At 34.0% G+C, this 25,830-nt stretch overlaps 1 protein-coding gene across 3 annotated transcripts in view; it reads left to right on the forward strand.

Moving 5' to 3' along the window:
• The window catches only part of DIAPH2 (diaphanous related formin 2), a 1,049,860-nt gene that overhangs the window by 497,304 nt on the left and 526,726 nt on the right, over positions 1–25,830 (forward strand). For all 3 annotated transcript variants that reach the window (XM_038587833.1, XM_038587834.1, XM_038587835.1), the window contains 2 exons: positions 2,471–2,565; positions 25,208–25,309. In XM_038587833.1, coding sequence (XP_038443761.1) covers positions 2,471–2,565; positions 25,208–25,309 — 197 coding nt within the window. The remainder of the gene's footprint in view (positions 1–2,470; positions 2,566–25,207; positions 25,310–25,830) is intronic.

Below are 25,830 nucleotides of genomic sequence, written 5' to 3' on the forward strand. Positions count from 1 at the left end.
CCCAAAAAAACAAATAATCCAGTTAAGAAACTGGCAGAGGAAGGAGTGCTTAGGTGGCTGACTCAGTTAAACTTCCAACCTTTCATTTCGTCTCAGGTCATTATCTCAGGTTTTTGAGACAGAGCCTCAAGTCAGGCTCCCTGCTAAGGTGGAGTCAGCTTGGGTTTCTTTCCTTCGTCTGCCACTCCTCTCTCTCTTTCTTCCCCACCCCAAGTGAACAAATAAATATTTTAAAAAAAAGAAGAAGAAATGGGCAGAAGACCCAAATAGACACTTTTACAAAGTGGACATCCAGATGTTAACAAACACATGAAAAAATGTTCAACATCACTCATCATCAGGAAAATACAAATCAAAACCACAATGAATTACCATGTCACTTCTGTAAAATGGATAAAATTAACACAAGAAACAGCCGGTTTGGGCAACGATGTGGAAAAAGGGGAATCCTCTTACATCTTTTGTAGGAATACAAACTGGTGCAGCCACTTTGGAGAGCAGTTTGGAGGTTCTTCAATACGTTAAAGATCCAGCCATTGCATTATTAGCTATTTACCCAACGGATACAAAAGTATACATTGAAAGGGGTACATACACCCTGGTGTTTGTAGCAACATTATCAATAATAGCCAGAATAAAGAGAGAGCCAAAATGTCCATTGACTGATGAATGGATAAAGAAGATTTGGTGTATATATATATATAAATATATAAATATATAAATATATATATTTATATATTTATATATATATATAATGAGTTATTACTCAGCCATAAAAAAAAGAAACCTTGCCATTTGCAATGATATGGATGGAGCTATAGTGTATTATGCTAAGTGAAATAAGTCAGAGAAAGACAAATACCATATGATTTTATTCATATGTGGAATTTAAGAAAGAAAACAAATGAACATATGGGAAGGCGGAAAAGAAAAAAAACAGAGAGGTAAACAACCTATAAGTGACACTTAGTGACAGAGAACAATCTGAGGGTTGATGGAGAGAGATAGATGTGGGATGGGTTAGTTGGGTGATGGGTGATGGGTATTAAAGATGGCACTTGTTGTGATGAGCACTGGGTATTGTGTGTAAGTGATGAATCACTGAATTCTGGTCCTGAAACCAATATTGTACTTTATATTAACTAAATTTATATAAAAGATATTGAAAACCTGGCTATTGAACCTTAAAGCCTTCAACAAATCATTCATCCATTAAATATGCTTTTGCTAAAGAAGCTGGATAGTTAAACCTATCTTCATGTAACTAAGCCCTAGATGTTATTTTGACATATTCTCCCCTCTGTATTGAATTCAGCATTTTTTTAACACAGTAGACTGCTCTGAGGATACTAAAACACTATGCATGAGAAATTACAACACACCAAGCATTTCTAATTATGCAAGGAAATACCATGGGAGTTTATTTTGTTAAGGGATGTGCTATAGCAAATCAGATTAAAATAAACGTCATTATTCTCCAGTGAATTGGAATGCTGCTGTCAGAAAAGAAGCCTCCAAATAGTTGCTGTGAATGTATACATTGCTTACTGAGAGTACATTTTCTTTATAAAGTGGATGTTAAGGACCTTTAAAAAAAAAAAAAACACAGTATGATCTTAATTGCTAGTTGATGTCTGTCAGCATTATTTATTTAGATTATGGAGATCTCACTTGGTGTTTATGTCTAGGTACTCAATTGCCTAGACAGTGAGGATTTGTTTTTTCCTTTAGGCACCAGTGAAATCATACAGACCTTTTCATGAAAAAAATATTCTTAAAAACATATTCATGTTCTCATGATAAGAACACATGATTGTTCATTAAAATGTATGTTTAGTGGAAGTTAAAGTGAAATATGTTGTTATAAAATACTTTCTGAATTAGTTTTAAGCTTTTCTCAGTGTGATTTGTTGACATTTTTCAGTATGACATAATATATATTCAATCAAGAAAAAATTGACAAGGGAAATTTTGAAAATACAAGCTACGTCCTGATTGTCAGCAGGAATTCAGACAACCTTGATCATTTAGACACTTTAATTTTTTCTTATGTGGAAAAATTGCAGTAGTAGATTGATATGAAGTACTGCATTATATTTATCTGACAATATCCATATTAAATTCCACATTGAATTCAAAAGCCAACTTTAAATAAAATATCTCATGAGTCATTTTGTATCAACTTGTTCTAAAATGCATAAACATGTAGTCATCAGCATAATTAGTAGGAGTCTTAATTTCCATATAAATATGTTCAACTTATAAATATTAGATCCTGAAATAATAGGCCACTTTGCTTCAATAAGTAGTATAGTCTGTCAAATGTAAACTACTTTTGTTTGTTCCTAATTATGAATTAATACAAGTAACAGATTTCATATTTTGAGCATGTGAAAATGAGAAGGTATTTATTAGGCCTTTAAATTTTCTATGCTTTTCTATTTTTAATAAAATCTACTTTTATTTTTAGCTATATTCCTAGGATCATATCGTATGCCATATGAAGATATAAAAAACATCATTCTGGAGGTTAATGAAGACATGCTGAGTGAAGCCTTAATTCAGGTAATGTGCATATTTTCCTTTTGAAATTCATTTTCACAGGTATTTCTAGATTGTTATTTTCTCAATGGAGTTGTGGGAAAATGTTCTTCTATATTTGGGTAATAGAATCAATAGTATCTAGCTTTGTTACCAGTAAGAGTATTCAACATTGAAGATCTAAATTCCAGGATTGTTTCTGCCTATCATTCACTGTACATAAAATTGCATGTATTTCATCATCACAATGACTGTTAAGTAAATATTGTTACCATCTTATGGATGTGAAAGTGAGGAGGCCAAATGGTTAATTAGCGTGCTTTTGACCAATTGGTAAATGTCAAAGTTATTCTTTGTTAGACATATAACATGTTCTAGAGATTGTGTCAAGCACTTAATATATTTTATCTCATTAAATAATAGAACAATCCTATGAAGTTCGCACTATTTTCCTCATGTTTCAGAAAAGAAAACTGAGGCTTAGAGAGAGTGCCCAATGTCACATAGATGGTAAGTGACAGAGTAGCAGACCTGTGATTCACAACAAGATCTCTCATGGTTCTAAATCTTTTGTTCTTTCTATTCTATTATTCTGCCTTCCATGAGCCAGTTATTTTAGCTTGCTAAATCTTAAGCTAAATGTTTCCACATCTGAGAATGCAGATGGATTAAACCAAATAATGTGCTCTGTAGAATAAAGCACTGTATAGGATCTAACATATTATTATAATTCTTGGTATGTCTGGCCCTGTCTGGTTTAATTTCTGGAAGGAAGAACTGAAGATTTTACCTGGAAGGGCATAGTCACTGTAGATGTTTTTGTTTGTTCATTTGTTTTTAAGCCATCAAGTTTGCTTTGACTTTGAAAAAGCTTGATGAGTTTGTATTGTGAGAGTTTTGCCATATCCCCCTCAGACCGTCTCTATAAATATCAGAGGACCAGTGTATGTCCTTTGAACAGACTATGTCTCTATGGAAATTCCTCAACTTTGTAATGTGGGCTTGCATTACAGATTACCTCATTTAAATGTTCTAAATATAGATACATTTTTTTTTCTAGAAGACTAAGATTTAATGCCTCTTCATTATGATGGCATACATTAATCTCTGTAAGAGTTATACTTTGATAAAGCCCCCTGGGGAAAAAAAAATTTAAAAAGTGTTCTGTACAACTAGCAAGTGTGTCTTTCTCTGAGTAGAAATGGGGAGCTGACTGATCACATTCGTCCTCCCTAAGGACTAATGTGAGGATTCACAATAATCCTCTTAAAGAAGTTGAGTGAGCTACAAGAACACTAAGAAAGACTATGGAACAGAATTTGGAAATTAATACAAGAACAAAATTAGACGTTCGACAAAGAAGAGTAGAACCAAACCGAAATCCTAGAGATGAAGAATACAATGACTGAATTGAATAATTCAATAGAAAATTTAACATTACACTGATCAGGCAGAAGAAAGAATGGGTGAATTGAAAAATACATCATTTGACATTATGCAGCCACAGGTATAAAAATAAACAAAAAAGGGGTAGCTCAGGTGACTCAGCAGTTTAGTGCCACCTTCAGCCCAGGGCCTGATCCCTGAGAGCTGGGATGGAGTCCCATGTCGGGATCCCTGCATGGAGCCTGCTTCTCCCACTGCCTGTGTTTCTGCCTCTCTCTCTCTCTCTCTCTCTCTCTGTGTGTGTGTCTCATGAATAAATAAATAAAATATTAAAAAAAATAAACAAAAAGGAAGAGTGAAGAAAACTTACAGGACCATCAGTGGATTTCCATAGAGAAGCATGGCAGGCCAGGAGATTTTGGGATGGTATATTCAAAATATTGAAAGAAAGAAACTGTTATTCAAAACTGTTTTTAGACAAATTAGAAGTAAAGCAAAAAAAAAAAAAAAAAGAGAAAACAGGTCAAAACAAAGCACATCAAGATATGATAAAAGGGCAATTTCATCAAGAAGATGTAACAATTATAAATAATTACCCAAACAAAGAATCAATAAGGAAACAGTAGATTTGAACAACACTAACCAAAGGGGCATAATAGATATATATAGAACATTTCATACAACAGCAGCAAAATACATATTCTTTTCAAGTGCACATGAAACAATCTTCAGGATAGATCATATGATAAATAACAAAAGTCTTAGCAAATTTAAGATTAAAGTCATACCAGGTATATTTTCCTTTTTTTTTAAGGTTTTAAATTGTATTTTAAAAATACACTGCCCTCCAGTTAAGACTTAAGCCCCCAGATGTCACAAAAAAAAAGACCAGCAGCTCGTGGACATTTACCTAATAGGTAGACAGATATGTGACCAATGCTTAAGATAGTTCCACAAAAGAGCTCATAAAACCCCCTACACTTAGAAACTCCAACAGCAATGTGCTTTGGCCCTCCTTCTCTAGGAGCTTTATACCACTGATCAATAAACTTTGCTTTACTGCCCACCAAAAAAAAACAAAAAACAAAAAAAAACACTGCCCTCAGTCCGCATCCATGGCATTTTAAGGATCACATCTGTTCCTTAGCTTCTTTTATTATCCAAATTGTATCACATTTCTTTTCTTTTTCTTTTTTTTAAAAGATTTTATTTATTTATTCATGAGAAACACACAGAGAGAGGAGAGACACAGGCAGAGGGAGAAGCAGGCTCCACGTAGGGAGCCCAATGTGGGACTCCATCCGGGGACTCCAGGACCACGCCCTGAGCTGAAGGCAGACACTCAACCGCTGAGCCATCCGGGCATCCTGATTTTATCACATTTCTTACTGGATTCTAGGCTCTTGCAAATGAATAGACTCACATCAGGGGAATCAACAAACAGTGGCAAAACAACATTGTGAAATAGAAAAATAAAATGTTTGTCACATGAGTGTAGCAATACAGAGAACGTATCAAGAACATGGCTCACTGGTGGTGGCAGCTATGTTAGTGTTTCTTTCTGCCTCAAGTTAAGAAACAAGTTGGACCAATCAGCGTGACTAAATTTTCCTGCTATGGAATTATAGAAGCCCTGCAGCTTCCCAGGTTTGTTCTGAAGGTCCTCATACTCAGATGCCTAAAGAATCATCTCACATTGGTCCAGCTGCTTCACAAATTTGGCTTCTGCATTAGGTTAGGTCTAATACTTTTCCCGAATTTCATAAAGTTCCTTTCTGAGATCCTCTGGAAGGAGCTGGGTTAGCTGCTTCATAGCTTCTGGTATTTTTCAAGATGCTCATCTTTTGGAACCAGAGCCATAAGTGTCATTCTGTACTTGAGATCTGATACACTCTCTGACCTCTAAACATGTCTGTATACCCAGACAGTCCATGGGATTCTCTGAGCTGCCCCACCAGCCGCAGGCACTATTCGAGGCCCCGCAGCCTGAACAGGGCGGCAGCAGAGGCCTATGCCATGTGGACACTGATCTGGCCGGTTGGTACAAGCCACCCCGACTCTCTTTTCTAACCACAGGGGTATGGAACTAAAAATCAAATACATGGAAACTAACAGAATGCTCTTGAACAACTAATAGACCCACAGAATGTTTTCCTTTTTTAAAGAATGAAATACAAATATCTGTTGAGATAAAACTTACGGGATGAAAATAAAACACTTCTAACAGGGAATTTAGGGATAAACATGTATGTCAAGAAAAAAAAAAGTATCTCAACCAAATTTTACATCGCAGGGTACTAGAGAAAAAGATACATGATTAAGCCCAAAGTTGGGAGACAAAAGGAAATTATAATAAAGACTAGAGCAGAAATAACTGAAATCGAGAAATAGAAAATAGAAAAGATCAATAAAACTAAGAGTTAGTTCTTTGAAAAGATAAAATTGATTAGCCTTTGGTTAGACTAACCCAACAAGAGATAAGATCCACATAAATAAAATTACAAATGAAATAGGAAACATTACAACTGATGCCAAAGAAATACAAAGGATTATAAGAGACTACTGTGAACAATTATATGCCAACTAACTGCACAGCCTAGAAGAGGATAAATTCTGAGTTACATACAACCTAGCAAGACTGAATCATGAAGAAATAGGATATATGAACAGACTATAATGATGAAGGAGATTGAGGCAGTCATCAAAAACCTCTCCACAAAGAAAAGTCTAAGTTCAGATGATTTCACTCATGAATTTTACCAAATGTTTAAAAAAGAATTAACACCAATCCTTCTGAAATGCTTCCAAAAATTTGAAGAGAAAGGAACATTCCCAAGCTCATTTTATGACACCAGCCTTACCCTGATACCAAAATAAGACAAGAACATTATAAAAGGAATGCCTGGGTGATTTAGCCTTTAAGTGCCTGCCTTTGGCCCAGGGCTGATCCTGGAGTGCCAGATCGAGTCCTGTATCGGGTTACCTGCATGGATCCTGCTTCTCCCTCCGCCAATGTCTCTGCCTCTCTCTCTCTGTGTCTCTCATGAATAAATAAATAAAATCTTTTTAAAAATAAAGAACACTGTAAAAAAGTGCAGGCCAATATATCTGATGAATATGAATGCAAAGTTTATCAACAACAGCTAGGAAATTGAATTCAACAGTACATTAAAAGGATCATACACCATGATCCAGTGTGATTCATAACTGGGATGCAAACATAGTTCAATATACATAAATCAATAAATAGGATACATTGCATTAATAGAATTAAAGATAAAACCCACATGATCATCTCAATAGATATAAAAACATTTTACAAAATTCAACATCCATTCATGATAATACCTCTCAGCAATTTGGGTATAGAAGAAACTCATTTTAGCTTGTTAGAGGCCATAAATGATAAACATATAGCTAATATCATAATAATGAAAGGTGGAAAGTTTTTCTTCCTAGATCAGGAATAAGGAAAGGGTGTCCATTCTTACCATATCTATTCAACCTAGTACAGGTAGTCCTAACCAGAGTGATGAAACATGAAAAAAAAATAAGAAAAGGCATCCAAAAAATAAATAAATAAATAAATAAATAAAAATAAAAAATAAAAGGCATCCAAATTGGAAAGTGAGTAGTAATGTTGTCTGAAGATCACATGATCTAAAATATAGAAAATCATAAGGACTCCATCCATCATAAGGATCTAAAATATAGAAAATCATAAGGACTCCAAAAAAAACCTGTTAGAGCTAATGTGCAAATTCAATAAAGTTGCAGGATACAAAATTAATATACAAAGATTAGTTGTGTTTCATGTTCATTATGATTTATTCATATCTCTTAACTTTGCTCCTTCCCTTTCCTATGATACTTAGGCATAATTTAAGGAAGTGAAAGATCTGTACCCTGAAATCTCTAAGACACTTATGACAGAAATTGAAGGAGACACAAATAAATGGAAAGATATTTCATGTTCATGGATGATAATAATTATTTTGTTAAAACATTCATACTACCCAAAGCCATTCTATACGTCAAATACAATCTCTATCAAGATTCCAATAGCAGTTTTTACAGAAATAGAAAAAATATTCCTAAATTTCATATAAACCATAATAGCCAAAAAAATCCCAATAAAGAACAAATATGGAGGCATCACAATTCCTGATATCAAGCTATATTACAAAAGTATTGTAATCAAAACAATATTGTGCATAGATCAATGGAACAGAAGTTAGAGCCCATAAATAATCCTGTCAAATATTGGATAAGGTAGCTAAGAATACTGAATGGAGAAAAGGATAATCCTTTTTATAAAGTGTTCTGGGAAAACTGGATAGTCACATGCAAAAGAATGAAACTGGAACCTTATCTAATATCACTCACAAAAAAATTAATTTGAAATGAATTTTTAGAGACTTAAATGTAAGTCATGAAAACAAAATTCCTAGAAGAAAACATAGGGGAAAACCTCCTTGACATTGTTCTTGGAAATACTATTTTGATGTGATACCAAAAGCAAAAATAAACAAGTGAGACTATATCAAACTAAGTTTTCTACACAGCATAGGAAATAGCAGAATGAAAAGGCAACCTATTGTATGGGAGAAAATACGTGCAAACCACAAATCTGATAAGGGGTTAATATCCAAAATATATAAAGAACTCCTGCAACTTAAGAGTAGAAAACCAAATAATTTGATTTAAAAAATCAGCAAAGGACTTGAAAAGTCATTTTTCCAATGAAGATATTCCAGTGGCCAACAGGTTTATGAAAAGATGCTCAATATTACTAATTACCAGGGATATGCAAATCAAAACTATAATGAGATATCACCTCATATATATTGGAATCACTATTATGAAAAATACAAGAGATAACAAGTGCTGTTGAGGATGTAGAGAAAAGAGAACCCTTGTACACTGTTGATGAGAATGTAAATTGGTGCAGCCACTCTTAAAAACAGTGTGGTGACTCCTGAAAACATTAAAATAGAACTACTATATGATTGAGCAACCACACTTCTGGGTCTATCTGTGAAGGAAATGAAATCACTATATTGAAGAGGTATCTGTATACCCATTTTTATTGCAGTATTTTGTTTTTACAGTAGCCAAGATGCGGAAACAATATACATTTCTATTGATGAATGACTAAAGAAGTTATATGCACACATAGGAATATCACTCAACCATAGAAAAGGAGGACATCCTTTCTTTTTTTTAAAAAAAATATTTTATTTATTTATTCATGAGAGAAACAGAGAGAAGAATGGCAGAGACACAAGCAGAGAGAGAAGCAGGCTCCATGCAGGGATCCAGATGTGGGACTTGATTCTGGGACCCCAGGATCACGCCCTGGACCAAAGGCAGACACTCCACTGCTGAGCCACCCAAGTGTCCCAGGAGGACATCCTTTCATTTATCATAACATTGGTGGACCTTGAGGACATTACACTAAATGAAATATGTCACACAGAGAAAATACTTCCAGGGCAGAGAAGAAAATGTTATCGAATATATTATATTAGAATATGTAATTGGAAGTCAGAATGGATATTAGGACTGAAAATAGGATTTTTGGAATCATTTGCAAAGAAATGTTTGTTGGAGTATGAGAACCAATGATAGTGGATAGGAGATAGTGGAAGAAAAGTGACAAGTGGAAGGTTAAAGACCATGTTTCTGTAGAGTGTACCAACCAGTTGAGAGAATGGATGGTGTTACAGATATCAGAACAAAGTGAGCCACCTTGACTGGGAGACACACCACCGTGTCTGTGGTGTGTCACAATATCCAGCACAGGAGAGAATTTTAAGGAATGATAAATAAGAGAAGGAGATGGGGTAAAAATGCCCCTTTTGATGTCCTGAATTTCAGTGACTTACTTAAAGTTGTAGTTATTTTCTTGTTGATTTTTCTTAAAATAATCTATACTTTGTACCAGATATGTATACACACATCCTTAAGTAGATGTTCTGTTTATTGTCTTTTGGCTATGTCTCCCTTATTTTTAAGGGACGGAGACATTTATTCTGGGTATACAACTATCCAGTATCCTATTTTTTGTTCATTCTCCACCTGCTTCATTATCTCTTAACTTTGCTCCTTCCCTTTCCTCCTTTCTTCCTACCCTCTCTCCCCCTAACCTCCCTTCCCTCCTCCCTCCTTTCCTTATTTTATTTTAAATAAATTTTGTTTTAAATAAAGGGCCCTGATCTTTCTTAATAATATCAGCTCGGTGAAATATGGCTCTAGGGCATCTCCTTCATATACCTAGAAATTATAGGAACACCTCCATAGATGTCTCTGTGATACATGCATGGAAATAGTCCAGCTTACTTTTTCCCCTCAGATAATTTCCACTCATGCTGGCTGTGTTACTTTTCTGGAATGCATTAAATATCCATCACTGTATCAGATGTATATAGTCTACAGGTAGCCATATGATTATGTTTTTCCAGTTATTACTTTATGTCTCAAAACAGATTATATGAATTATGTAACTTTTTATTGGGTCCTGCCATGATAATTAGAATAAAGTATTGGTCATCTGATCCATTGCCCTGATTACAGGCAATGCTACTCCTAAGCCATCAAAGATAGATGGGTATCTATTGATTCTGCAGGGGAGAAATGACTCTTCAACTTCCCTCAATTAACCAGTTCTACCGTATAATTATTCTTATAGTCAGGAAGTTCATGCATGTGTAATAGTACAGCTCACTTTTGTCTCCTCAATCCATCTTTGTAATCATTGATCTATTTATGTTCCTATCGACCATCTGTATTTTATGCTGCCTGTGAGTCTGCATGTGTTCATATACTTTACAAAGGTTGATGACTATTAAGTATATCAATTACAGCTATAATGGCATTAGTATTGTAGAATTTGAAAACATTTTTCTCTTAAATAACAACTTATATTAGCCACATTCATTTCCAAATTTTTTAGAGAAAAATGAGACATTAGTAATAACAGGAACATTTGTTAAGTATTTCTTTCCCATTTCTCATTAAGTTGGCATAAATAATTACTTTATGGCATGCTATGCAATCTAAAAATACCTTTACCCACAAGCTGCTGTTCTTTTCCATCTTTTGTTTCTAACTAGTTATTTGAGTCATTTTTTCTCTTCCCTTTCTTCACTGCTTATCTTAGACCCTTGTTTGCTACTTTCAATTTGTTGATAAAATTATATCTATTTCAAGTAAATGTAATGACTGCTTATTTTCATCCCTTCTATGTCTATTATTGAGTAATACCAGTATTCATTTGTCACCATCACTGTATTGTTGTCCATAAGTGATATCAGAGTTTTTTTGTTTTGTTTTGTTTTTTTTTATTCATGAGAGACACAGAGAGGGAGAGAGAGGCAGAGACACAGGCAGAGGGAGAAGCAGGCTCCATGCAGGGAGCCCGACACAGGGACTCAATCCCGGGTCTCCAGGATCAGGCCCCAGGCCGAAGGCGGTGCAAAACCGCTAAGCCACCCGGGCTGCCCCCAGAGTGTTTTAAAAAGAAAGAAAAATTAGCTTTAAACAATTTTCCTATACTAATTGGATTGTAAAATGCATTTTAAAAATGCTAAATATTTTAGTTTATTTACATTTTGAACAAAACAGAAGTCTAATTAATAGTTAAGCAAGATGTGGCCTCAAAGATCATATTTTCTGCTGCCTTCTAGACTTTAAGCCATGATAGATCTTTATTAAAATCCTGGTTCTTTCATCCTATACATCCATTGGGTCTGTTGAAATGAGGTGTTTTGTGGTAGACCAAGAATTCCCTTGCCGTTGTAGAATTTGGAAAGAGTCATATTTTTCCTCACACAGACTTCCACAATCTTAAACTAGAAATGAAGAGCAAGGTTATACCAATATCCTAACACTAACTTGCACTTGTGAATTTACCTCTAGACAAAATGCAGAAATCTCTTAGCCCAAGAGAAGGAGGCAGAGAATCCAGGTTCAAATGCCTTCAATGAATCTAACAGAGATGGAAAACAATCACACTGTTTTTTTGTTTCGTTTTGTTTACCAGTGTCCTACTCATTTTTTTTTTTTTTGGTATTATATAAATTGGTTTTGAATCCAAAGATTGTCAGCTAGTCATATATCTGTAAAAACAATTCTTCTCAGTTGTAAATTCAGGAATTAGGATAATCTATATATAAGAATAAATATTTACTTACCATATGGTTTTTTCAATGTTCTATTATAACTCTAGATCTCCTATGTAAAGCATAAATATGTCTTATCATCAAATATATTAGTCATATAAAGTACAATTTTATATAATATGATATAGTCAACATGCTATGACATACTTTAACACATTTATAGCAATAACACAATAGTTTATTTTTAATCTAATTTGTAAAAGCTAGAGAGATAGGAATAGATAAGGAGGGATTGAACCCTTTTATTAGACTCAGTGGTAGGCACATAGATTCATTGTCTTATGGATACATTTCTATATGTCTTAAATATTATACAATAAATATGTTTGAAAGTATTTGACAAGTGCTGAAAACGCATGCTTAAGAAGAGTTCCTTAACTTTGGCACTGTTGATATTTTGGCCCAATAATACTTTTTTGTGGAGAGCTGTCCTGTACTTTGTAGGATTCTTAGCACTATTCCTGGCCTCTATCCACTAGGTGTGAGTAGCAGCACCCCCACCACTAGTTATATAAAACAAAAATGCCTTCAGACATTGAAAAATGTCCCCTACGAGACAAAATTGTCTTTGGTTGAGAACCACTATCTTCAAAATTACTTTTATTTCATATAAGTGAAATGATCTAGTATTTTCCTCTTGCTGACTGACTGACTTGGCTTAGCATAATACACTCTAGCTCTATCCATGTCCTTGCAAATAGCAAGATTTCATTTTTTTTGATGACTCTAATATTCCATTGTGTATGTATGTGTGTGATATAGATCACATCTTCCTTATTCATTCATCAGTCAATGGACATTTGGTCTCTTTCCATAAAGAGACAACAATTTGGCTATTGTTGATAATGTTAATGTACATATCAAGGTGCTTGTGCCCCTTTAAATCAGTATTTTTGTGTCTTTGGGTAAATACCTAGTAGTGCAATTACTGTGTTGTAGGGTAGTTCTCTTCTTAACTTTTTTTTTTCTTCTTAACTTTTTGAGTAATCTCAATACTGTTTTCCAGAATAGCTGCACTAGTTTGTATTGCCACCAACAGTGTAAATGGTTCTTCTTTCTTCACATACTCACCAACATCTGTTGTTTCCTGTGTTGTTGATTTTATCCATTCTGACAGATGTAAGGTAGTATCTCAGCATGGTTTTGATTGGTATTTCCTTGATGATGAGGGATGTTGAACATCTTTTCATGTGTCTATTGACCATTTGGATGTTTTCTTTGGAGAAAATGTCTTTTCATGTCTTTTGCCCATTTCTTAATTGGATTTTTTTAGGTGTTGAATTTAATAAGTTCTTTATAGATTTTGGGTGAAAGCCCTTTATCAGATGTCATTTACCAATATCGTCTCCCATTCTATATGTTGTGTTTTAGTTTTGTGGATTGTTTCCTTCACTGTGCAGAAGCTTTTTATCTTGATGAATTCCCAATAGTTCATTTTGTCTTTGTTTCCCTTATTAGTAGAGACATGTCTACTGATAAGTAGCTATGGCTAAGGTCAGAGGGATTTCTGCCTGTGTCCTCCTCTAGGATTTTGATGGATTCCTATCTCACATTTAGGTTTCTCATCCATTTTGAGTTTATTTTTGTGTATGGTATAAGAAAGTGGTCCAGTTTCATTCTTCGGCATATCGCTGTCCAGTTTTCCTAACATCATTTGTTGAAGAGACTCTTTTCTCCATTGGATATTCTTTCCTTCTTTGTCAAAAATGAAGTGAACCTATACTTGTGGGTCAATTTCTGGGTTTTCTATTCTGATCCATTGATCTATGGGTCTGTTTTTTGCTAGTACCATACTGTCTTGATCATTACAGTTTTTTAATAGAGCTTGATGTCTGGAATGGTGCTTTCTCCCAGCTTTGCTTTTCTTTTTTCAATATTGCTTTCAATATTGCTTTCAATATTGCTTCTGTGATTCTATACAAATTTCAGGATTGTTTGTCCACCTAAGTGAAAAAAGCAGATGGCATTTTGATAGGGATTGCAATAAGTATATAGATTGCTTTCTGTAGTATAGATATTTTAATAATGTTTATTCTTCCAATCCATAAGCATGGGATCTTTTTTTCATTTCTTTGTGACATTTTCAGTTGCTTTCATAAGTGTTCTATAGATTTTCAAGTATGGATCTTTTACCTCTTTAGTTAGGGTTATTCCTAGGTATCTTATAGCTTTTACAATTATAAGGGCATCAATTACTTTATTTCTTTTTTTTTCTTCATTATTTATAGAAATGCAATGGATTTCTATAGGTTCATTTTGTATCCTGAGACATTACTGAATTTGTGTATCAGTTCTAGCAACTTTTTTTGGTGGAGTCTTTTGGGTTTTCTACATAGAGTATCATATCAATTGCAAATAGTGAAAGTTTGACTTCCTCCTTGCTGATTCAATGCCTTTTACTTCTTTTTGTTTTGTGATTGCTGAGGCTAGGACTTCTAGTACTATGTTAAATAACAGTAATGAGAGTGGACATCCCTGTCTTGTTCCTGATCATAGAGAAAAAACTCTCAGTTTTCACAATTTTTTAAAATATCTTATTTATTTATTCATGAGAGACAGAGAGAGAGAGACAGAGAGAGAAGCAGGCTTCATGCAGGGAGCCTGACGTGGGACTCAATCTCGGGTCTCCAGGATCACACTCTGGGCTAAAGGCAGTGCTAAACCCCTGAGCCACCGGGGCTGCCCCAGTTTTCACCATTTAGGATGAAATTAGCTGTGGTCTTTGGATTTGGAAGTTTTCCTTCCATTTCTATGTTTTTGGAAATACATAGAATTTGGATTCTTTGGAAACAAAGAATATCTAATTGACTCTTTTTTAAATGTCTTGGTAGAATTTCCTTAGGGAGCCATCTGGCCCCAGACTTTTGTTTGTTGGATGATTTTTGATTACTGATTCAATTTCTTTCATGTTTATGGATCTATTCAAATTGTTCACATCTTCCTGTTTCAGTTTTGACAGTTTGTATGTTTCTAGAAATTTGGCCATTTCTTCCAGATTGCCCAATTTCTTAGTATATAATTTTTCATAATATACTCTAATAATTGTTTTATTTCTGTGGTGTTGGTTGTGATCCTTTCTCATTCATTATTTTATTTATTCGAGTCTTTCTTATATTTTGATAATTTTGGGTAGAGGTTTATTGGTTTTATTGAGTCTTTCAAAGAAGCAGCTCCTAGTTTTGTTGATCTACTTTTTTGTTTGTTTTTATATCATTCATTTCTATGTTCTAATTTTTATTATTTTCTTTCTTCTTCTGGCCTTTAACTTCATTTCCTGTTCCCTTTTTAGCTCCTTTGCACGTAATATGATTGTATATTTGAAATTTTTCTTATTTAAGGTAAGCCTGTATTGCTGTAATATTCCTTCTTATGACTACCTTTGCTGTATCCCCAGTGTTCTGGACTGTCATGTTTTCATTTTCATTAGCTTCTATGTATTTTTTACTTTCTTCTTTAATCCTGGTCAACCAATTCATTCTTTAGTAGGATGTTCTTTAACCTCCATGTATTTGTGGTCTTTTCCAATTTGTTTTGTGTGTGGTTGAATTCAAGTTTTACAACGCTGTGGTCTGAAAATATGTGTAGTATGATCTCAGTCATCTTGTATTTGTTGAGGGTTCATTTATGACCCAGAATGTGATCTATTCTGCAGAATGTTCCAGGTGCACTTCAAAAGAATGTGTATTCTGCTGCTTTAGGATGAATTGTTCTCAATATATTTGTGACATCCATCTGGTCCAGTGTGTCATTCAAAGCCATTCTTTCCTTGTTGATTTCTGCTTAGATGAATTATCCATTGCTATAAATGGGGTTTTCAAGTCCCCTACTATTTTTATATAAGTATCAGTAAGTTTCATTTTTTGTTGTTATTTATTAACCCATGTATTTGAGTACTTCCAAGTGGGGGTATAAATATTTATAATTGTTAGATATTTCTGTTGGATAGTCCCATTTATTATGGTATAGTGCCATTCTTCTCTTATTCCTGTCTTTAGTTTAAGATCTAGTTTGTCTGATATGAGTCTGGCTACTCTGGCTTTCTTTTGACATTCATTAATATGGTAGATTGTTCTTCTTCCCCTCACTTTCAATATGCAGTTGTCTTTAGGTCTCTTGTAAGCAAACGTATGTGAATTTTTTAAAAATAATTCTGGTACCCTATGTATTTTGATTGGAGCATTTACTCCATTATTATTCAGAATGATTAGTGAAAGGTATGAATTTAGTGCTGTTTTATTACCTGTTAATTTGCTGTTTCTGGAGATTTTCCCTGATCCATTCCAGTCTTTGTTGCTTTTGGTCTTTCTACCCCACTCAGGTAGTCCCCTTAAATATTTCTTGCAGGACTTGTTTACTGGTCATGAACTCCTTTAATTTTTGTTTGTCTGGGATATTCTTTATCTCTCCTTGTATTCTAAATGACAAGCTTGCTCGATAATGTATTCTTTGCTGCATATTTTACCATTCATCATGTTGAATATACTATGCCACTCTCTTTGGGCCTGTCAGGTTTCTTTAGTGTGATCTGCTGCTAACCTGATTTGTCTTCCATTGTATGTTAGGGTTTTGTTTACACTTGCTGTTTTCAAGATTCTTTCCTTATCTCTGTAATTTGCAAATTTTACAAACTGCAAACTGATGTTGGTCAGCTTTTGTAGAGTTTGATGGGAGTTCTCTGTGCCTCCTGGATTTGGATGTCTGCTTCTTTCCCCAGATTGGTGAAATTATCAGCTATAACTTGCTTAAATAAACCTTCTGCCCCTTTTTGCTTTTCTTCTTCTTCTGGGACTCCTATGATATGAACAGTATTATGCATTATTGATCACGGAGTTCCCTTACATTCATGGTCTAATATTTTTCTTTCCCTCCTATTTTACTTTCATTATTTTCCTTAAATTTATCTTCTATACCACTAATTCATTCCTCTCCTTCCATATTTGTGGTCATCACATATAGTTGGTTTTGCATCTTGTTTATAGAATTTTTTATTTTGGCCTTACTAGAGTTTAGGTCTTTTATCCCTGCAGTAATGGTCTCTGCTTTCTTCCATGCTTTCTCAAGCCTAGCTAGTATACTTAGGATTGTTGTTTTGGATTCTGGTTCAAGTTTATTACTTATATCTCTTTTGTTTCGCTCCATGTCTGTGACCTGGTATTGTTCATTCTTTTTGGATAAATTCTTCAATCTTGGCATTTTGTGTAGGTCTTGTCTTTTATGTGTTAGTAACACCTACACCTGATTGTATTTCCACTACCACTAAAGCTTTCAGCATTCTATGATCAATAGATCTGGTGTGTGCAGTATTTTCTGTTCATTTTCTGGGGGAGGGGCCTCCTGCTTCTCTGGCTCTCAATTACACTTGCCCTATTAGAAAAGGCACCTGAAGAGTAATAGGGGGCAGGGCTTGATGTAAGTGGCTCAGGCCTCCATTGTGTGCACTGTACTGCTTGCTGAACTCCATCCATATTGATGGGAGGGGTGAACAATGGAGCTGGGCTATTCTCTTCTCTGGAAAAGTGAGTTTGCACCCACCGCTGTTCAGAAAGCCCTCACAAAAAGCAGTCTATCCTCTTGTATCCCGGGTTTCTATCAGATCCCTGCCTCCACCCTGTCTGTGTTCATACTGTCAGCCCAGCTGTTGGTGCTGCAATGTTCCTGACTTTTATCTTCAGTGGGTGGCTTGGTTTCAGAATTCCAAATTTTAGATGCAGACCTGCTCTGATCCTCTGGGTAAGGTCTTAATGCACTGTGTTTGGTACCAGTTTGTCACAGAAAAACAGTTGTGTAACCATTCAGGGGCTTGGATTTTAAGGTAAAGCATAACAAAAAGCTGGCATTTAGGCTAGTTGCCCTCAGCAGGTGTCTTTGATAGAGAAAGTCAACCCACATTCATCCTGTTGTTCTTCAGGGATGTTTTGACTATTTCTCTCTCTCCTTTCAGCCACATACATTTTATAATCATTTTGACAAGTTTAAACTAGAGGAAAAATCCATTCACAGTATTTGATTACACTTGCATAAAATGGGCAAATTTGTATCTATTGAGATTCATATATTTAATTCTTCCTATCCTTGAGCATGGCATGTGTGTCTATTTATTTAAATCATTTTTAACAACTTTGAAAAAAACTTTTTTTAAGATTTTATTTATTTATTCATGAAAGACACAGAGAGAGAGAGAGAGGCAGAGACACAGGCAGAGGGAGAAGCAGGCCCCATTCAGGGAGCCTGATGTGGGTCTCAATCCCGGGACCCCAGGAACACATCCTGGGCCAAAGGCAGGCACTAAACCACTGAGCCACCCAGGGTTCCCTCTGAAAAAACTTTCTATGACACTTCCTAATTTATCTGTTTTTCCATATTTTGGTTATTTTTTTAATCTAAATTAGACAACATGTTTACTGTTTCATGCATGTTTGCTTAAATTTACTCATATATTTAATTTAGGTTTATACTTCCCTTCTATATTATATGACAGCTTCTAGGATCATTTTACTTCTTACTGAAACACATCTTTTTAAAGTATTGCTAGTGAAATTTTGGTCATTGTAAACACTAAAGTTTGTATGATAATGTGTTTATTTCATCCTTGATCTTAAAATATATTTGCAATGGATATATAATTCTAATTTGTAAATTATTTTCTCAGCAGTGTAAACAGATTATTTCACCAATATCTGGTTTTGATTATTATTGAACAACATCCATTCTTCAGTTTATTTTGATTCATTGGGCTTCCTGAATATAATGATTGTTATTTTATCAATGATGGATAATTATTAGCCATTTTTATTTAGAGTATTATTTGTTCTATGCTCTCTATCCATAGTTGCCTTCTATAATTCTAATTAAACATATTTTAACCATTCTCACTCTGTCTATGTTTTCTTGTGTTTACATCTCATAGTTTGTCTTTTTGTCAAATACTTTACTGGGTATGTTTTTTTGTTCTTTTTTGTCCATTTTTACTAATTTTTTTATGATTTCTGCCTCATCTTCTGTTTTACTTCCCCCAATGAATTTCTAATATCAATTATTATATTTCTTATCTCTCTAGAAAATCTTTGTTTTTCAAATATTATGTCTTGTGTCTTTATAGGTCTAATTCTATTGTTTTTCTCACTGATTTTTACTATTGTTTTTTCACTGCTTCCTATGTTATCTTTATTTTTATTGTGAACTAGTGATTTCTAATTTTTATCTGTGGGAATACTTTGAAACTGATGTTTAAAGGTAGTTTCCTCCTTGGAAATTTGCATGAATTATTGTCAGACATCTAGGACCACTACCAAAGACTAATCACTTTAAGTTTAAATTCTCTCTCTCTCTCTCTCCTCATCTCTATATCTCTATATCTCTATCTCTCTATTTCTTATTTCTCTCTGGGATAGATTTTTAGGTGTGTGTGTGTGTGTGTGTGTGTTGTTGTTGTTTTTTTTTTTTTTTTTTTTTTTTTTAAACTAGGTAGTTTATATTCTGATCAAAAACCTGCATGGGAGCTGTCTTGTGGTTAGAGATTTATAGGGGAGAAACCCCATACTCTAGATACCAGAGTCAAGGCAAAATCAGGCAAGATTTCATACTGTTTTCCTCTGTGGGTGAGCTTTGTTTTTTCTTGAAGGTAAGCCTTTCACTAGGGATATTATCTCTTGGGGTCTCATATTTACACAGTTGAATTTTTCCTCATATCTTGTAAAAGGTCTAGGCCTTGTGTACACTCCATCTTATCTTCTAGACACATTGCAGCTGAAAACTGTGGACCACTAGAGATTGGTAGATGTTCCTAAGATAGTCTTAATCTTCAGTATTTGATTATATCTCTGGATTAGTCCTTTATTTAAAAAAAAAAAGATATTTAAAAGAGTTTTATGTGTTCTCTAAATTGACAGCCCATACCCCATTTGACTACCCAATTGACTAGGGTAATCAGTCAGCTAGAAATAGAAGTATTTTCTAAAGTATCTCAATAACTCTTTTATTGGGAAGTTGGGACCAGCATATTACATACTGCTTATCTGCCCCCATGTTCAGGTCAGTTTATTTTACATTTGATAAATGCCAAGTGTTCTTTCTGCTTAGTTAAAAATCATATTATCAGCTTGACCTGGATACCTGGTATGTTAAAATGTCCAGTGCATTATGAATGCCTCATACTGGCTCTTTGTTTCTATAAAGAATAACTGTATACTTTTATGCATGTTTTGGAGGCACGTGTTTATAACCAGTTCTTACATGAAAACAGGGAAGTGAATACTTAAAGATAGCCAATAATGTATAAATCTCTTTAGCTAATTGAAATAATTTTCTGGGGCAGCCCAAGTGGCTCAGCGGTTTAGTGCCACCTTCGGCCCAGGGCGTGATCCTGGAGATCTGGGATCGAATCCCATGTTGGGCTCCCTGCAGGGAGCCTGCTTCTCCCTCTGCCTGTGTCTCTGCCTTTCTCTCTGTGTGTGTCTCTCATGAATAAATAAATAAAAATCTAAAAGAAAAAAGAAATGACTTTCTGGTACTATGGTCTCAGAAATAGAAGCAACCTCATGTTTCTGTGTTTATTGTTTTCCTAGATAGTGGTGTTTTTACATTTGGATCTGCATAAGCCTGGTAGCATTCTGACATCGCATGCTTTGTGTAACTATATGCATATTCTGTTAGTGTGCTAATTTTCACAGTATACATAGAATTGCATCATTTCATATGACCCAATAAAAATCATGAAAGAGAATCACTGACTTTGTGAAGTGAAATAATTAGGTATACCATGAATGTACACCTTGTATAGTTGAATGAAATTTCCAGATAGTTTTTTGGTGGTATTCCACATCAAGTGCATTGCAATATTCTCATTTCAAAATTTGTAAGCTGTTAGCACACTTCAAACTCCCTAGATAGTTATATTGACTGTTAGAGTACTATTCAGCTTTGGAAACATCTACATATAATATTTAATAATACTGCATCCTTGCATTTGTTTGTATCAGTTTGTCATGGACATTTTAAGGTGATATCTAAAGAAAGCAGAGTGTAGCATAAACAGGATATTGTATACCTGTTACCTGCTTTAACAAATATGAATCTATTCTATTATGTATCTGAGGATATCAGTTTGGCCACTTACAATGAAAAGATATTTTATATTTTATTTGAAATATGTTAGTTTAAAATACATGAATATTATATAATATGTAGAAAAATATTAACATGGATAGTATTTGGTTTTTTAAAAATATTTTATTTATTCATGAGAGACACAGAGAGAGAGGCAGAAACATAGGCAGATGGAAAAGCAGGCTCCCCGAGGGAGAGCCTGCTGTGGGACTCAATTCCAGGACTCTGGGATCACAACCTGAGCCAAAGGCAGATGCTCAAACACTGACCCACCCAGGTACCCCAGTATTTGTGTTATATTTAGGAAGAATATATTATAGCTAGACCTGGGCATACACACGTCATATGTTATTCAATATTCATGGTCACTCAGTCTGTATATTCTATATTTTTAATTCTAAAAATCACCTTTTAGGTTTAATATGGTTTTTTTTAGAGCCGCCTTCAGCCCAGGGCATGATCCTGGAGATCCGGGATCGAGTCCCACATCGGGCTCTCTGCATGGAGCCTGCTTCTCCCTCTGCCTCTCTCTCTCATTCTTTCTCTCTCTCTCTCTATGTGTCTCTCATGAATAAATAAATAAAATTTTTAAAAAATTATTAAAAAAAGGAAGTGTTCCCTCCTCTTAATGTTTTGGAAGAGTTTGAAAAGGATTGGTATTAATTCTTATTTAAATATTTGAATTCATCAGCGAAGCTATCAGGTCCTGGGCTTTTCTTTGTTGGGAGTTTTTTGATTATGTACACAATCTCCTTACTTGTTATAGGTCTACTCAGATTTTCTTTTTTTTTATTTCCTGGATTCAGTTTTGGTAGTTTGTATGTTTCTAGGAATTTGTCAATTTCTTCTAGGTTATTCAATTTGTTTGTGTACAGTTATTCATAGTATCCTCTTATAATCCTTTATAAATCTCTGTAAAATCAGTAATAATATCCCAACTATCTGTGTTGTAGGATTGAACCCCGTGTCATGCTCTACACTCAGCACAGAATCTACTTGTCCCTCTCCCTCTGATCTTCCTTGCTTCTCTCTCTCTCAGATAAATGAATAAAATCTAAAAAAAGAATGCACCTATTATTTTATTTTATTAAAGTTTTTATTTATTTGAGTAATCTCTACACCCCATGTGAACTTGAACTCACTACTCCAAGATCAAGAGCTCCATTCTCTTCAAACTAAGCCATCCATGGGCCTTTCCACCCATTGTTTTAGAACAGCCTTTTCCTCTCTTCAATTCTCTCAATTTTTATTTCATATATTTTTGAGCTCTGTTTTTAGTTGGGCATTTCCTTATATCTTCTTGATGCATTGAAAATTTTATCAGTTTAGAATATCCTTCTGTGTCTCTTATTACTTTTTTTATTTCAAGTTTATCTTGACAAATAATAATATAGCAACCACAGTTTGTTTTTGTGTGTGTGCATGTGTTTTGTTACTCTTTACATGGAATATGTTTTTCCATTCTTTTGCTTTCAACCTCTTTCTATCTAAAGGTGAGTCTCTAGTAGATAAATATGTTTGTTTTTAAGTCCAGCCTTCCAAACTCCCCCTTTTAATTGGAGAATTTAATTCATTTACATATAAAGTAATTATTCATAAAGAAGTGCCTAGTTCTGCCAGTTAGCTGTTTTCTGTATCTCCTACATGTTTTTTGTTCCTTAATTTCTCTATTACTATCTATTTTTATATTTAGTTGTTTTTTTGGTAGCCTACTATTTTGATTCCTATCATTATTTCTGTTATTTTTATTTATTTTCTTATTAGTTTCTTTAGGGATTATACTTAATATCTTAATCTTATAACCCATTTTTTATAATGCAAACTTAATTTTAATAACATAATCTGTTCCTATACATATTTGTCCCTTTTCTATTGTTTTTGTTACAGATTACATCATTACACATGTTATGATCATTAACATTGATTTGTAATTATGGTGTTATGCATTGGTCTTTTTACTCATAGAAAAGAAAACTCATTGTCTTTTAACTCAAAAATACAATAACATTGGGTTTTATATTTACCTATGCAATTACCTTTATAATTCTTCATTATTTCTTATTTTTTTTGAGTTACCGTTAGTGTCCTTTTATTTCTGTCTGTAGGAGGTCCATTAGTATTTCTTACAGAACAGGTTTGCTAGCAAGAAATTATACTTGTTGTTATTATTTTGGTAATATCTCAGGGCTGTAAATATGTTATCACACTACCTTTTTACTTCCATTGGAGAAATCAGATATTGATCTTATTGTGGATTCCTTAAATGTGACAATTCACTTCCCTCTTGCTGTAAAATCACTCACTTTTTGGCAGTTTGATTTAATGTGTCTCAGTGTGGACTTCTTTGAGTTCCTGCTTAGAGTGGATGTATTTGGTCATAGTTTTCTTTAGCTCATTGAACATAGTTAAGATTCGATTTAGTGGTTTTGACTATTAATTCCAAAATCTAAGTTTCTTCATGGTTAGTTTCTGTCATTTCCTTTTTTTTTTTTTTTCCTGTGTAGCTGATGCCTTCCTGGTTTGGTTTTGTTTTTTTGTTTGTTTGTTTGTGTACTTGTTTTTGGTCATGCCTAGTAATTTTTTGTTTTGTTAGAACTAGTCATTTGACTATAACTCTGGAATTTGGATTTTTCTAATTCCTCACAGACTGCTGATTTTTGTTTGCTGAGGGCTGTTTGTTTGTAATTTCCAAATAGTTGATGCAAACTGTCTATTCCTTGTGTGCAGTTACTAGATTTTGGATTTCATTATCTCGCTGTCAACCAGTGATCTGACAAAGTTTAACTTACATGTCTAGTTCTAAAGATCAGAGGAGGTGTTTCTATTTAAGTCTTCTGATAGATTCCATCTGGAGAAGCTACTGCAACCCAAGAGGGTTGAAACCAAGGCAAGCACCTGCAGTGGCCCTTCAGGAAACTGTTCAACCAACCAAAATGCACGTTCTTAAATTTTCGATAACAGGATCCCCACTGCCCACCCTGACATCAGCCGACACCTCAAGTACTCAGGCACTATCTTCATAGTGGTGCTGAGGAATGGTGTTTGATATCTGTTTTGTGCATGTTGTTCTCTTACCAGAGAGCAGCAGTGTCTCCCTTCAACAAACACTTCCCTTGTTGTAAGTATCCAATCAGGTTTCAATGTTTTGAAATAGTTTATTTAAATTACACTTTCTAGCTCAGTGATTGCTTTGGTGATGGGACCAATCCTCGGAATGTATCCTTCTGCCATTTTGTGTCAACTCTACTTTCTTAAACCTTTTTTTCCTGCTTTTCTTCCTTTGATATGTTTTTTGAAATCTCATACAAGTCCCCAAAATGTTGGTTGCATGCTAATGTTATGATAATTAGAACTGTCTCATAGTCTAAGATAAACTATATTGAGAAGAATTAATCAATTTTGATTCTCTTCACCATCAAATTTGAACATGTATCAGACTTCATTACTTTAACTTGGTTCTCCGTTAAAGTGGGAATACATTGTGTATTTAAATACCAGCATTATAAATAACGGGATTTTTTTTTCATAGGCTTGGTGTGGTTTGTGAGATTAAAGACTATTCCAAATTTTGCCAATTATGAAGAATAGATTTAACTTTTATTATTATTACATATGATTTAATTTTACATAGTATTTTTGTCTTCCATATGAGTTGACTGGTAAAAAATAAAACGTAAAAATTTTGCTGTATAGGTTTAAAGCCCAGAAAGTAACTTGCTTTTCAAAGGTCTTTTATTTCCATGTGATCTTTTTATTTATCATTTATGTCCTAAAGTGCATTGAAACCAAACACATTTGTACATTTATTCACATTACGTTGTAATTCATTTTTGGTTATTTATTTGGGAGAGAAGGGGAATATACACTGGTATTATAATAGAATCGCAATCAGAAATTTACTATCCTAGTTACTCACTTTTTAGAGTTGTTAATGCATGCTTAATAGTTCTAATAATAAAATATTAAATTTTTGTACTTCTATTTCTTTGTAGAACCTTGTCAAATATCTTCCTGAGCAGAAAGTACTCAGTGAATTAGCACAGCTGAGGAATGAATATGATGACCTATGTGAACCTGAACAATTTGGTGTTGTGGTATGTATCTTACATAAAGGCCCACAAACTCGGCTGTGATATAACAATTGTCAAAAAGAATATTTCAACTGTTGATTTTTTTTTCAAACTGTACAATGGCGTAATTAAACATAACGTTGACTGTCAGGAAAAATAAAACTTTATTATTTGTCATGCTATTGAAAAATAAAGAAATTTAGATTTATATTCTACAGAATACCTCAAGATATCTCATGGGATCTCTAACATACTAGTGCCAATATTTAATTCTATTAATTAATATATGAAAAGTAGTATATATTAGTGTATTGGCTATTTTCTTCTTTTATTTAGATCTTGATGTTAGAATTTTCCCCCAGCCTTCCAAATTTAGGGTAAATAAAAGAGTAGTAATTAGATAATAGCAATATTCTAAAAAATTTTTGTTGTATGAGTTGTGTCAGAGAAAGCACAAGAATTTTTAGATTTCTTATAGAATGTCATTAATTAACTGAAACCTTTAAATACACTGTTTCAGCTGGGAAGGAAATATCATAAATATA

Source organism: Canis lupus, chromosome X (assembly GCF_011100685.1).
Source record: "Canis lupus familiaris isolate Mischka breed German Shepherd chromosome X, alternate assembly UU_Cfam_GSD_1.0, whole genome shotgun sequence".
Classification (NCBI taxonomy): Eukaryota; Metazoa; Chordata; class Mammalia; order Carnivora; family Canidae; genus Canis; species Canis lupus.